Source organism: Aulonocara stuartgranti, assembly GCF_965226115.1.
Source record: "Aulonocara stuartgranti genome assembly, chromosome: 15".
Taxonomy (NCBI): domain Eukaryota; kingdom Metazoa; phylum Chordata; class Actinopteri; order Cichliformes; family Cichlidae; genus Aulonocara; species Aulonocara stuartgranti.
In genome coordinates, this window is record NC_138951.1 from 41,301,269 (window position 1) to 41,317,135 (window position 15,867).

Sequence of the window (15,867 nt, forward strand, 5' to 3'; positions counted from 1 at the left end):
GTGCGGCCCTACGACTGCGACTCCATCTTTGTTGTGACGTCGACCCTTGCTGGACGTAAACTTCCTTGTTGGGATTGTCAACAGTGTGGCGGTAGAGTTTAGCTAACGCTACGTGTATCTGGGACTCTGCTTCCGAACCGCTTCGAAAGTCGTTAAGCTTCCTTTCTTATTTTTTGTTCTGAGAGTTTTCAAATATAAAATGACTTTTTATCGAAGTCTCTCAGCGGTTCTTGTATCGGTATGCTGGGTTCTCTTGTCCGTGGCGGAGGAGGTGAAGAACAGCACCGAAACTCGTAGAACCGCCGCGACGAACTCCAGCAGGGTTAACGCCATAAACGGCACCAGCAAGGGTCCGCTTAATACCTTCAACGTGGACAGCTCGATGATCCAGAGGGCCCTCTACGTCCTCGTTGGCATCACTATAATCGGCGTCCTCTACTTCCTCATCCGAGCCGTGCGGTGAGAACTACAATTTAATTCAGGATCAAAAATCATTGCTTCTTACAGTCGCTACGCAGTCACAATTTCGGCCTAAAATGTCCAAAATAATTAGAAATATTTACGGATCAGGTGAAAGCCGAATTGAAGAGCACATTTTCCAGCTTCAAAAAATCACTTTACAGTACTTCAGTAACTTTTGAGAAGCGAAGAAAGTTTAAAAAAACTGGATTTATGAATGGAGTCTGCTGATTATAAGGTGCTGCACGTTTATTGTTAGCTTTTTGACATAGATTGCATTCTCGGGGTACACGGTTGTGTATATTACTGTATCTGACAAGTTATTAGAGAAATCCAAAAGTAAGAATAGAGTAACATACATAAAGCCGAATTCCCTCCATAAATCTAACAACTTAAAACTTTGTATAAGCTGTTTTTATGTGTTGTAAATGACTATATATAAGTCCTGCATTATGTTTTAGTAACCATTTTTAGTTCGGCATACACTCCAAACTCCTATCACTTCTCTCAGTGTAACCGTTTCTGATAACAGGAGGTGGAACTTGGCCTCTCGTTTCATCCGACGTAGTCTTTGGTGAGAAGTACGTTTTTAATTTGAAGTCAGCAAACCTGCTCCTTACAGACGGAGATTATGCAGTCAGAATCGAGGGCCAACTGTCACAATAATTACAAATATTTACAGAAGCCAAACGGAGGCTCCTGCAGTTTTAGGAAGTCACGTGAGACACATTTACAACGTGTCCTCAACTTGAGAAGCGGAGAAACTTTAAAACTGTGAATAGTGGGGCTTAATGTTTGTCCACATATGAGGATTGGCAATTTCTAAACTTACACTAGAGCAAGCCTTTTAGTGGCCACTCTTCAGTCCCGCCATTAGTTTGTCAGTGAGTCAGAGCCAGTTGGACACATTGTGTAACCTCAGTCTGAACTTCATCAACCTGAAGGTTTAGTGACAGGCTGCTGGCCTTTGGTCTCTCCCATCATTTAAAGCTGTGGTGTTCATATGAAATCACAGGTTTGGTTCCCACCTGAGTGATGTCACACCAAACGTCATTGTAAATTCAGTCGTTTTAAGCTCTGTCTCATATTAGCGATGTGACACACCTGTGCAGAGTGTCAGTCATGTGTTTGTGTGAAGTTGCTGGACTCACTGTGTGGTTCAGGAGGTAACACTTAACACTAATCCTGGTCTACCAGTGTCTCAATTTGTTTTGGCCATCATTTGGCCTTGTTCTGAGTTTAAGTGCCTTTACATTAAGAATGTCATTCTCCTAACATTTCACATTCAGTTCATAAATATCATAATTCACCCGTGTTTTTTTTTAAGTGCTGTACATTACAACTACCTGTTTGGAGCACAGTGGCGTCGAGTTAATAGTAAATGTCTGTTTTGTGATGATGTCGTCAGGCTGAAGAAGCCCACCCACAGAAAGAAGTATGGTCTACTGTCCAATGAGGACGATGCTGTGGAGATGGATGCGGTGGACAGCGACGAGGACGACACGCTGTACGAATCTCGCAGCCTCCGCAGGTCAGAGGTTAACAGGCAACAGCAGTAACGCTGAAATAGAACCAGAACCTGATTTTAAGGCTAATACCAGTAAAAGTTTATTTTTATTTTTTATCTGATGTTCATCAGCAAAAGTAAAAAACATAGAATCATGAAAACACAAAGTTGTCAAAACAATAAATAAATACATTTGATTATTTTGAATAGTTTGATTATTTAAATAATCCAGAGACGCTGACTGGAATTGTTCCAAAGTCTGAACTTTGCTGACTTTGATTTACAGTCAGTCTGATTGGTGTTATCTTTGTCTCTGTTCAGATGAGTCCTGGTCTTTGTCCTCTGACGGATCAGCCCGTATTGATTACAGATTGAGAGAGGGTGGGAGAAGTGACCAACGACTTGCTGAGACAAGTGGAAATAACAAACAAACTGACCAAATAGTCACTGAAGAAAAATGCCAAATCTCAGCTGCTCAAGGAAGATGAGCAGAATAATCAAATTTTTGTTCTTTTAAATGTGGTGTCGGATGAAATGCAGACATGACGGATCAGTGGATCCTCATGAGGCCAAATGTTCCTTTTCTGTTCGTTACTCCTCTTAATATTATTTCAGAGTGTTTTTCTAAGAGTTTATTTGGTGTGTTTTTCCACTCTGAGCTTTTCTGCTCTGACTACATGCTTTATACTACTGCAGACTGATGGCAGGCAGCAGCAATGGTGGTGTGAAATGCTGCAATTGATCAGGATTTGTTGTCCTGACAGACGGTCAGCCTGCCCTGAAACAGTGTTTCACATCGGCTGTGTTGAGACTAAAAGGGTGAATGTGAAGCTTTTGTATAACTCTGATTCCTGATGACATTTTTTTCTCTGTGGACAAGATTCACACTTCTTAACAAAACATTAAAATCTGATTTTTGAATATAAAAAAGTCTTATCATCTGTTTTTGTTTTTGAACATGAGTCTTTATTGGCTACTTTATTTTTTATCATGTCGTGTCAGGTGACATGATATGATATAAAATTAAAATATCTGTAGTTAAAAAAAATGTGCTTACAGTATTGGAAAAAATAATTTTGTAAAAGCGCTGCAGAAGTGAAAATACATGAAGTAAAGAGTACATGAAGTTTTAGTAAAATATGTAAAAATGTTGTAACCATAAATATAAAATATTGGAAAATACTTTTGCCAAGCAAAATACTTCTGGAATATGTAAAAAATAAATAAGTTATTATTTTTACCAAGTAGCTCTTAGGTCCTAAATTAGAAACAGGGATGGATGAGGATCTCAAAGCAGCGGCTGAGTCTGTGTAACTGCTTGTTTGTTTTTTTAAATAATTTAATCATTACTTAGAGGGCTTGAGCTTCAAAATGAAGCTGTAGTAGCAGGCGTTCACCACAAGATGTCGCCAGTGTTACTGTTTCAAACATTAAGCTAAAGGCAACGTTAATAGCAAAGCACCTGTCGTATAGGGATCATATTAGCACAGCCTGAAACAGAAAACTGAACATCAGAAAAAGATCAGATTTGAATGATAACGCGGGACAAATATTATGAATGAACATCCAAAACAATCTTTGCAAAAGGTATTCAAATAAGGAAACAATCGAAACAACGTTAAGCAAAGTGTGAGAAATACTTCATTTTATGTACACACACACACACACACACACACACACACACACACACACACACACACACAGGGTCACCTGTCATAAAATTAGAAAACACAAACAATTCAATTTTATTTATATAGCGCCAAATCACAACAAAAGTCGCCTCAAGGCGCTTCATAGATACAGAGAAAAACCCAACAATCATATGACCCCCTATGAACAGCACTTTGGTGACAGTGGGAAGGAAAAACTCCTTTTTAACAGGAAGAAACCTCCAGCAGAACCAGGCTCAGGGAGGGGCGGGGCCATCTGCTGTGATTGGTTGGGGTGAGAGAACGAAGACAGGATAAAGACATGCTGTGGAAGAGAGACAGAGGTTAATAACAGATATGATTCAATGCAGAGAGGTCTGTTAATACATAGTGAGTGAGAAAGGTGACTGGAAAGGAAAAACTCAGTGCATCATGGGAATCCCCGGCAGCCTACGTCTATTGCAGCATCACTAAGGGAGGATTCAGGGTCACCTGGTCCAGCCCTAACTATATGCTTTAGCAAAAAGGAAAGTTTGAAGCCTGATCTTGAAAGTAGAGATAGTGTCTGTCTCCTGAATCCAAACTGGAAGCTGGTTCCACAGAAGAGGGGCCTGAAAACTGAAGGCTCTGCCTCCCATTCTACTTTTAAATACTCTAGGAACAACAAGTAGGCCTGCAGAGCGAGAGCGAAGTGCTCTAATAGGGTGATATGGTACTACAAGGTCATTAAGATAAGATGGGGCCTGATTATTTAAGACCTTGTATGTGAGGAGCAGGATTTTGAATTCTGGATTTAACAGGAAGCCAAAACAGGAGAAATCTGCTCTCTCTTTCTAGTCCCTGTCAGGACTCTTGCTGCAGCATTTTGGATCAGCTGAAGGCTTTTCAGGGAGTTTTTTGGACTTCCTGATAATAATGAATTACAGTCGTCCAGCCTGGAAGTAATAAATGCATGAACTAGTTTTTCAGCGTCAGTCTGAGACAGGATATTTCTAACTTTAGAGATGTTGCACAAATGGAAGTAAATAAATTGTTGTAAATAAATAACTTTATTTTGGTATCTTAATAAAAACTAATTTGCTTTTCTGTTATATTCAATCAATAAACAAATTGAAAAGAAATCACCCACAAATCCTCATGTGGAAATAATTTTTTTGTCACCATAACTGAAAGAATTTTCTCTCCCTGTTCTTCCACCTGTTGCTGCTTTGTTACTAAACTCACTGAAAACAGGCTAATTCTGAGGTAATAAAACAGGAAGTGGCGATTTTTCCCACCTCACGGTCTGTCGGGGTCACTGATAGCAGGGTGACTGCTGAACTGCCACTGTAACAAGCTAATGATGAGTGGGCGTGGTGCTGAAGACTGATAAACGTCTCAGCCTATCAGACGGTCCCCAGAGAGACCACAATAACAACAGTACAACTCAACAGGTCCCAGAGGAGCAGAGGGGCGTGTTTCAATTAGAGAAAGCTGAGTATATGTGTGTGTGTTTGTGAGATGCTGGCTTATCCTCGGTTCCCACCTTAGTCTCTCTGTTTTCACACAGTTTATCTGATCAGGTGTCAATAAATCTGCTGAAGACCGTCACTAATTTTAGCTAAATCAACCTGCAGTTATTGTTCACCTGTTAGAAATATGGCTGCACCTCCAGTTTCCAGCAGACACTGTGATAGTGGGAAACATGACATCAGAACAGCCAACTAAATAGACAGATGTAAGATTATTGTTCTGAGCATCAAAGGGCAGTTTCAGAGCCAGATCGAGCTGGATCAAAGGTTTCTAAGAGGGCGGAGCATGGAGCCCAAAAACACTTCATGGATCCAAAGCAGGATCCGGAGGATAAAGGTGACATCATCAGAAGTCCAATACATCAAGTTGTGTTAGCTGAGAGATTAAAAAACCAAGACCCAACTGGCTGACACGCAGTGCTCACTAACTGCTTACTCAAATGTACTCGATTGAAGGATCATCAGCAAGTGTGAACACATGTATAAAACCAGATGTTGACACTTTGCTGGCCTGCAATGCTCAGAGAAACTGCAGAAAACGGATGCATCTCAGACTCAAAACTGTGTCTGAACAAACCACAAGACTTCTGGAATAATGTCCTTTGCAAAGATGAGGCCAAAGTGCAGAGGACCAAGTTTGGTGAAAAGCAAACACAGCAAACCAGCACAAACACCTCAATCCACCTGCCAAGTGGGGTGATGGACAGGTCATGATTTGGCTCTTCTTTTGGAGCCACAGTAAGGTTGTCACATTGGCCCAAACTAATGCACCAAGAGTGAAATGAAGCTGAGGCAAACTGAAGTGGACAGAGTGCAGATGATGCAAGAGAATTTTTAATCATTCTCTGCTGTGACTCCACTTTAAATCTAAATGAGGTGATGGAGGAATCCATCCTTTAGAGCTATGCTATATCCTCCGGTTTGCGTATTTTTGGAGAATGATTCATCCTGAAGCAGATTAATGAGCCTCAAACCCACCTCGGAGCTTTGAAAGGGGGAGCTGGTTTTCAGTGGACTTTCCTCCACAGCCACCTGACCTTAACCCCACTGGATATTCAGGAGGAAGCCAAACAGAGAAACAGTGGTGGGAACTGAGGATGAGCCGATATCTCTCTGTCACAGACAGACAGACACACACACACACACACACACACACACACACACACACACACACACAGAGCTCTCTAATTGAAACACGCCCCTCTGCTCCTCTGAGTTGTCCTGTTGTTATTGCCATCTCCCTCAGGGCCGTCCGATTGGGTGAGATGTTTATCAGTCATCTCCTCAACTCATCATGGCCTTGTTACAGTGGCACAGTGACAGTCTACTCCGCCCCATCACCCCAACCCCCCTGCTCCCCAACACACAGACGCACACACACACAGACGCACACACACACCTCCACAGTGAGTTCAGGTGCTTTGCTGTGTTAGAGCACTAATAATGCTGCAACAAAATTTGACATTGAACTTAATTTAAATAATTTTTTTAAAAGAAAAAAACATCACATGTTACAATATAACAACAAGAATGTTTACTTATGCACTGTTACTTTCAAAACAGTATTTCAAAACATATTTATTTTCCTTAGAAAGAATGAATCATTTATATTTACACACAATAACAGAATTATGTCAGAACAAAATGACCATGTTAGATATTACGATCCCCTAAAACCTGTTTATCGAGCTATATCCAGAGCACAAACCTCTGATGTGCAAACTTTATAAAGATCAAAGGTTGTAAAATCATGTGAAAACTGAGAGTTAACTTCCAGTTTATGCACAATAGGAAAACCCAAGCTTCATCAGAAAACCCGTCCATCCATTCTCGTCTCCGTTTCGGGGTCGTGGGGGTCTGGAGCCTATCCCAGCTGTCTTAGCCAGTCTGTTGCAGAGCTAACACACACAGACAGACAACCATTCACATTCCACCTACTGGCAATTTAGAATTACCAGTTAGCCTAACCCCACTCACTGCATGTCTTTGGACTGTGGGGAAGCCAGAGTGCCCAGTAGTGATGGGATTTCCAGCTCTTTTTAGAGAACTGGCTCTTTTGGCTCCGAACCGGCTCTTCAGGTTGTTTTGTTGCTTTAATTAATTTATTATTAACAATAATATAAAATTATGCACAAAAGGAATTACTAATGTAAAAAAAAGTGGTTTTATTTATATATGTTTATACATAAATATATGCGGTGGCCCCTAGAGACAAAACACGTACAAACTCCAAAACACATTTCTAGCATGAACTGAACTTCCAAAACAGGATCACCTAAATTACACAATTGAAATCATGAAAGCATGTGTGTATTGTTTGTGTATTTATACACAAGCATTCATATATAGTCAAATAATTAAAAAAAAAAAAAAGTTCATTTACCTGTTACTACCACACACCAAATCTGGTCGTTGGTACTTGCTGGCTTGTGTAGCCAGAAGATAACAAAAGCTCAACACTGCCCCCTAGCATCCTGGAGCACTTCTGTTGTCTTTTGTACTTGTTTTGAAGTTTGTATGTGCTTTGTCTCTAGGGGCCACCGTAAATATACTTTTATTTATTCACTCCACATAAAATGTAATAAATAAATCATATAATACAAAAAACAACTATTCACATTTACACCTTTTAACTTTTAACTATTTAAATTTTCAGCTTTTTCCTTTTACAAATTTAAAGTGAAACAACACAAAACACTGCAAACCACAACACAATTAAATATAAATTATAATATGAAAACAAAAAGAAGATGCACATTCTCTGTCATATGGACCTGCATGAATAAACTTTCTGAATCCTTTATCATCTGCAACTGAATATAGTTGTGGATGATTACTATACCTTTCTAATGTGACGTTGTTGTCCCTGGCTCTCTTTCTCTCCCTCCCGCTCTGTTCCTGTGCTACTGAGTGTAACTACCGCCCCTCCCCCCTCTGCCCAGCGTAAAGCACAAGGCTCGCGTGCAGAGTGAAGCGGAAAAAAGGGTGAGAGAGAGGCTGAGAGAGAAAAAACCCCACGGCTCGCGATAAGGAGCCGGCTCGCGTCGTTCAAGTCAAAGACCCGGCTCTAAGAGCCATTTCGTTCACGACCGACCCATCACTAGTACCCAGAGAGAAGATGCAAACTCCACAGAGAAAGGCCCCGGCCATACAGTGGAATTGAACTTACCACCTTCTTGCTGTGAAGCAACAATGCTAACCACTGCTGCCTCTTGAGAAAACATCATGCAGAAAAAACCCAACAGTAATCAGTTTAGATTTGAAAAACAGAATTGTTGATGGTCACAAAGCAGCAGATGGATATACCAAGTTATCACAGCATTTCTGTTAGAGGCATCGTCAAGGAGCTCACATCGGCCCTCACAGTGCAGAGCAAGTGTGGCAGAAGCAGGAAGAGAAAATTTCAAAGACTCTGGAAAGAAAACTAGTGAGCAATGTGTCTAAAGACCCCAGACCTCCACTTCTGCAAAAGAGACACCCTTAAGTCAGACTGAAGTATGCCGAGGACTTCTTGGACAAAGACTATATGAGTATGTGATGATATCAGTTTATTGCAGCTCTTCACTCAATCATCAGGTGCAAATTTAGAAAAAAATAAATGAAGAATTTATGATAGTCTTGCACGAGTGAATCAGCAGGTTGTCATTAATGAAGAGGAAAAGCATCAGTTTCTCTGTATTTTTATTTCTCTGTATTCAGATATGAGCATCACACCTGCGCATCATCACAGATTTCATCAGTAGACAAAAAGACATTTTTATTAACATTAAAATCACCAAAGGTTCCTCATGAAAGAACCTGAATCTGGTTACTGGTTCTTCTGCTTCATGGCAGAACATCACCCTGAATATCAAACATAAAACACACAAACAACATGGAAAGCTAATAACACTGATACATGTGAATATCACATGAACTTTTTTCATTAGTGAATTACTAAATGCAGAATAATTCATATTTATGGATAATTCCATGTGTGCTTTTAAAGCTACCAGCCATCACTCTGTGCTTTTATTTAGCTACACTAACATCTCAATCATGTATTAAATGGCCTTTAAAATCCACATTTCCCTTTCACTCTGTTCACCTCACTGAGGAAGAATATCATCAGTTTAACCCAAAACATTTACAATATGAACAGATGTTCCCAATGCCAGTACGTCTGACCTGTAATCATTTATTCATGAAGATCAATAATTCATCTGTCTGCTGCATGAAGTGTCGTGTATCATTTTTGTGATTTTCTAAAACCAGTCAGAAATAATGCAGAGGCATTGTCTGACAAAAAGCTTGTAAACGACGAAGGTTTCTGTCTTGTTAGTGTTCCCTGTTTACATCTTTGTGTTTGAGCCTGAATCAGCTGACTGACGACAAACAGCAGAACTGGAGCACAGGAGCATCAGTCTGACCCCAGACTGCAGGGGCCTTCACATCTGGAGTGATGAAACAGTCTCAGCTGATCTCTGCTCGACCTGCTCAGCTGTACCTGCTGGTACTGGAGCTGCCTCTGCTCCCCCATCAGCCCATCAGAGTCTCCCTCTGATGAACTCTCGCAGGTGGAGTTAGGTGATGGTGTCCCCTGCAGTCTGTCCTCCTCCAGCCTCACAGCCTGGCTCTGTGGGGCCCCGCTGAGGTCTTGCTCAGTCAGTAGATGGTCCAGAAAGCTGATGTACCTGAGGGCGAGGCGTAGGATCTCGTTCTTGCTGAGCTTCCTGTCTGGGGGGTGGGTGGGTATGAGACGTCGCAGCTCTGCGAATGCACCATTCACGTTCTGCTGGCGCCATCGTTCTCGACTGTTGGTGAAAATCCGACGTACCACTCTGGGACGGGTACCTGAGGGGAGAGCAAAGAAGGATCAGCTGGAGAACCACATCTAAGGATGTAAGGTTGGGTACAAAGTAGCTGAGTGACCCTCAACTGGTGACAGCACAAGCATGTGCAGTGACAAAAAAACAACTGTTTTGTTCTAGTAGGAAAAATCTAATAAAAGAACCAAATAAATAAAAGAGACAGAAGTGAAGGAAACAGAGACGAACACCTGACAAAGACTGACTCACACTAAACACACAACATGAAGACAAGGATTACAAAATACAGGTGAAGTCAGAAAAGAACGAAGAAGGGAAGTGGAAAAAAACTGAAAGCTGCATGAATTGGAGAGGGAGAAACAGTGAGACAAACAGAGGAAAGACGGGAAGCAAAGAAGAGAGAATCTTCAAAAACACAAGGACAAGGATTCACAACTGAAACCACTGAACAGTGGAGAGAACACGACACCTTAAACAGAACCACGTGAAGAAGAAACACAATCTCACTCTGTCTGTAAAACATCTTTTTATGCAGCATCATCGTCAAGGTTTTATCTTTAATAGAAAGGAAAACTGCGAAGCTTTTTACAAATTAAAACAGCCCTCTTTCATCTTATAGGATACTTGTCTGATTTATTTATAATTTACGGTTGAAAACAGCTGCTAGTATTGATAACCACTTATAACTGATAAGTGGACCTTTTGAATGTGATATTATTTTTCTTAAATGCTGAATTAAGTAAAGCTTAATGCTGCTAAGATGTCTTTTGGCAGCTCTATAGAAGAGCACACTAACATGCGTGTCTCCATATGTGGTGATGCAGTGAACTCACCCTCAGTGAGGTTCCTCTCACACGGAGCCGCTCTGAGCTTCAGGGCGATGCGTGGATCTGGATCACTGCACACAGACACACAGACACGTTGGTGAGGAGCAGAAAAATCCTCCTTGGTGATGAATTATGGAAACTCATATTTTATTTTAAAAATGGTTTCAATAGAATGCAGATGCCAGCAACATGCTGAAACAAATGCACCATAATCGTTATAATGGCGTTCTCCCTGTCTTGTAAAACTGTGTAAATACCGCAGATCAAAAAGCCAATAACAGGTAATAACTGCGGCTTATGTAAAACAAGCAGCTTTTTAGTGCAAACACATTGACTGTTGTAAACTCCAACATCTATTAATCTTTACAGTAACAAAAATGGTTGTTTTAAGCCGTTTACAGTTCATTAATAAACGCCGGTCTCACCTGCGGAAGGTGTGGCGGTCCTGGACATCTTCGTGCAGCATGTCTCTTGCGAACAGAAGCAGCAGAAGTGAAGGAGACTGGTGGCTAATCGGGGTTCAGTTGGCAGTTCGGGCTCCGTTGACCTTCCCTCGGCTCTGTGGAGAGTCAGTGTCGGTCGCCTCTTTTTATATCCACGGACCCTCCCACCCCCACCTCCCCGTGTCCCGGCGCGTCGTTTCCTCGGAGCCCCCTTTGATAAAGACAGTCCCATTAAAGTCATTAAACCCAGGGTCCCAGGAAGCAGCTCTCCAGGGACCTGCAGGGTCCTTGGTCCGCCTCCCCCCTCCCCCCCTCTGTAGGAGTCGTGTTTTCCTCCGTCACGACTCCACAGCCTTCGGCGCCACCGCTGCCAGCCGGACCCAGTACGCACAGACCATCAAGGCTGGTCCTGTGCTAAAACTTCTCAGTGACTGAAACACTAACTGAAGTAGCCTACGTATTGAAGTAAAACCAAACATGCCACATATGATTCATCGCCATATGACTGTTTCTGTTTAAACTGTCTTTTCTTGGCAGCTCTGGGGGTTTCTCGCTTTTGTTTGCGGGGTTAAAAAAACTGAAAGTCTCAGACTTATTGTTGAGTAGCTTTGATGCGCCTCTCAGGTGAGCCGAAATTTTAAGGGGAATTTTTATTTTATTTATACACTCCTCGGAAGTTCTATCTGTTCACATTTCTGCACCAAAATACGTTTACAGCTATTATAGGACACGTCAGTAAGAGGGAAACGGCACGATTTAATAATATTAAGAAGACTTAATGAAATGCTGGTAAACTGGGATTTTGTTTTAATCTTTGCCAAGCAGGACAACTTAAAAATCAGAGACAAAGGAGGAAAACATGCTAAATGCTCACACTGAGCCATGTTGTCCAAGGTCAGTTACAAACAGGAATATAACGTCTTCAATAGCATCAGCCTATAAAAGTAAAAATGTAACTGTTTTCATTATTGATTTATTGATCGATCAGTTTCTGTACGTGGCTAGACTGCGCAATGGGAATTAAATTCAAATTCAAATTCAAATTTTATTTGTCACGTACACAGTCATACACAGTACGATATGTAGTGAAATGCTTGGACAACTGCTCGTGACCTAAAGAAAACAAAAAAGGAAAAGGCTATGAATAAGATAGGAAATAAATATGAAAAATTAAAAAGGGTAAATTTAACTGGGAAGAATAAGATAAAATATATAAATTAAAGTTGAAAATAAAATAACTGTACAACAAAATACACAATACACAATATAGAACTATATAAGAATGTATGAAGAAATCTAAATATAAATAAATATATAGACAATAACAGCAGCTGTACAAGTATTAACCGGAAATGAAGAATATAGTGACCAGTGTTGTGCAAAACCAATGTCCAGAAAGTCCAGTGTGTGTGTAAGAACCATATGTGTGGGTCAGTACTGTGTGGTGGTGTGATTGAGAGACCGTATCGCCTGCGGGAAGAAGCTCCTCCTCAGTCTCTCTGTGTTGGTCTTCAGGGAGCGGAATCGCTTTCCTGACCTCAGCAGAGAGACAGTCTGTTGTTGGGATGGCTGAGGTCCTTCTTATTGGTGGTTGTTAAACTTCTATCAAACGCCTTTTACTTAATTATCTTATAATTTGTATTTATGACTCGTGTGCAGCCGGAAGCGTTGCAGGTGTCGTGTGGTTCCAGCTGAGCAGTTCACTCACGAGCTGTTAGACTCGTCTATCTGATGTTTGACGCCATCAAACGGCCGCTTCGCTTTCCGTTAAACGTCTCTACCTGCGCCCAGGGGTGCCCAACTCCAGGCCTCGAGTTCCGGTGTCCTGCAGGCTTCAGATGTGTCCTTGATCCACTACAGCTGATTTAAATTACCAAATGACCTTCTCAACAGGTCTTGAATTTCTTCAGAGGCCTGGTAATGAACTAATCGTTTGATTCAGGTGTGTTGACCCAGAGTGAGATCTAAAACCTGCAGGACACCGGCACTCGAGGCCTGGAGTTGGACACCCCTGCCTGCGCCGGAGGCTGCGAGGTGTTCAGACAGACAGGTGAGGAGATGTCTGCAGTCAGGGAGGTGACAAAGTTAGGCTGAGCCACAGACACACGGCAGTGAGACTCGTGATTAAAAACCTGCACGAGTTACATCCTTAACTATCCACAAACATTAGTGATTAATGACCATCGTAGATTAAAACGCTTAATGAGGACTATTGCAAACAATGTGCTTTTATTTTTTATGGTGTTTATTTTCATTAAAGTTTGTAGAGTTGATGTGGAGGTTAAATAAAATCAGCTGTTTGAATCTCTCTAATTGTCTGTGATGATGTTGACGTGGTTTTTGTTTTGTTCTTTATTACTTCCATTATAAATCTCAACTTCTTCCTTTATGGAAGAAAGTTTATTTTTATGATGCTTTTTCTGGTTTCAGTTCACATAAATTAATCTGTGTTACTTCTGGTCTGTGATATTTAATTGAGTGAAATAAAACGTATCAAATGCAACTGTGTGAAATAAACAGGAATCCCGTTCATCATAATGATGACATCTACTGTTTGCTGATAACTCGTATAAATGAAGTCATCTCGTTTCAGAGGCGGAAATTGACTGAGCCACAGGAACAGCTTCAGAAACTGATTCAGGACTTTGAGCATATCGTTTCTTTATCTGGCTTCTCTTAGTCTAATATTACCAATCACATGAAACTGGTTATGAAATTGATTAGTCGTAAGTAACCCACAGCTCCTACACACTGTCACATGACCCACATCAGCTGGCGCGAGGTCCCTCTCCTGATTCGCTGCGTGCCCGCCGCGGCAAAGATGCCTCGAGTTCGGCTGCGCTGTCTGTTATTTAACTGCCTTCCGTCGTGCAGTTTCCGTATTTGTTTGAAGTGTACAGATGAAGCTATGGATGAAATATTGTACTGTTATGAAATGTGACAATGCAATGATCAGATTCACGCTATAGAAGTGTGGAATCATTGTATATTAAACTGAATTCAAATCGAAATGGACATTTTCTGTCCCTGCAGGTCAGATGTGTTTGTTGTTGTGCTTCTTCATATTCACCCCCCCCCCCCCTTCATCCTGTCTTTGGATTACGGACGTATTTTTTCCCGTCGTGAAACTGGGCCCTAAAGAGGAACTCCTGAAAACTGACCTTCAAAAGGAAATGAACAGGCATTTAAAAGTCTTTTGCACAGCGATTGCAAGCAGTGAAATTAATTGTGGTACATGTATTTATCCATGTTGTGTTTTGTATTTGTTTTGTTCCACTTCCGCTTTTTCCCAATTTGTTCAATATATTTTTGGTTTTCTTTGACAGATTTTCTGTGTCTGGTCTCATCATTCACACCACCTGGGCTCCATTCTGTGCATCAGTCAGTTACATCCACCCGCTGCATATATAGCTGGACTGGTGCTTTTTCGTTTTTATGGGCCGATGTTTTGTTGTTTGTTTGTTTTGGGGTCTTTTTTGTAACGGCATAAACAATGAAAGGTGGTGGATTGGCTAATTGGTCACGATCGACTCTGGGCTGGATAGATTACAGCCGATGAGGTCGAACTTTGAAGTTTCGCATTGAGCTCAAAAGGAGCAGTTTGTCCCGGACTTCAGCTGGAATAGAAAAAGACACAAAGCTGCAGTTATTCTGTCTTTGCGCTGCAGCTGCCTCCTCTCCTCTCATCCTGTTTCTACTTCAATCATGAAACTGATCAATGATCAGCTGATCGCTTTTCTCTTGTTTGTTTATCGCTCACTTTGCGCCAGAAAGAGGAAACCAGCGGATGTCGCGCTAAACAACAGCAGCACCTTTAAGCTTGATCAGCTGTTGTTAGAATTGATTTAATATTAATTTCTAGTATCAGCTGATGTTTGCTGGAGCCACAGCTGTAAAGCTGCTGGTCATGATGTCATGCTCAAAAATGTTTTGTCTCACTCTCATTTCTTCTTGTTGCGTGTTTAAGCTCTACTTGGAACCTTGTTAAGATCCAACCATGCAAAATCTGATCTATTTATTAATGTTTTTGTTGCCATTTTTCAAGTGGTCTTTAATGTTTGATCAGGACTGAATCAAATTTGATGTGTAACAGCGCCATGTTGTGGCCAAAGAGAGTAGAAAAGAACTACCATTGATGATCAGGTGAAACAGAAGTTAAAGACAGTAGTTATGGACACTAAAAATGAATTAAGCATTTGTTTTATTACCACGATGGTCAAAGGGGAAGAAGAGTGAGCTATCAGCTGGGCAGTGGTGGATAAAATTTGGCCAGTTTTAACCCAAAGCCCACAACACAAACGCACATACCTGTAAGAATGACACAAACAAACCTAAACAACTGTGCAAAACGGCACCAATAAAAAGGTCAAAAAAATAAATTTGACACAAACCTGTAAATAAATAAAATCTGTAAAATATATACATCTTTTAGGCTTTTCCAGAAAGTTAAAAAATAAAAGAAGCGTTGGCTTAAAATAGGCTGGTTGCCAATAAGTGTTATGAAACTGAGTTCAGATTCACTCTGCAGAGGCGACAGATGTGTCACAGTCCAAACACACCACAGTGTGAGTCCGAAGAAGCTTTTCTCTGAGTGAACGCAGTGCGCGTCTGAGGTTGTAAGTGAGTAATTATATATCAGAAATAATAAGATATTTAAAAACAG

The 15,867-nt window shown here is 41.1% G+C and overlaps 1 protein-coding gene across 1 annotated transcript; it reads left to right on the forward strand.

Moving 5' to 3' along the window:
- Nucleotides 1-21: 21 nt before the first annotated feature.
- fam174c (family with sequence similarity 174 member C) lies at nt 22-2,896 on the forward strand. Its single transcript, XM_082506703.1, has 3 exons — nt 22-459; nt 1,868-1,990; nt 2,288-2,896. The coding sequence occupies exons 1-3, from the start codon at nt 200-202 to the stop codon at nt 2,289-2,291; spliced, it is 387 nt and encodes a 128-aa protein (XP_082362829.1). The 5' UTR covers nt 22-199; the 3' UTR covers nt 2,292-2,896.
- The last annotated feature ends 12,971 nt before the right edge of the window (nt 2,897-15,867 follow it).

Bases quoted from the DNA above. Each gene is read 5' to 3' on its own strand.
- fam174c (XM_082506703.1), top strand. From the start codon at position 200: ATGACTTTTTATCGAAGTCTCTCAGCGGTTCTTGTATCGGTATGCTGG. The intron at 460-1,867 runs GTGAGAACTACA...TGATGTCGTCAG, and splicing joins TTCCTCATCCGAGCCGTGCG to GCTGAAGAAGCCCACCCACA.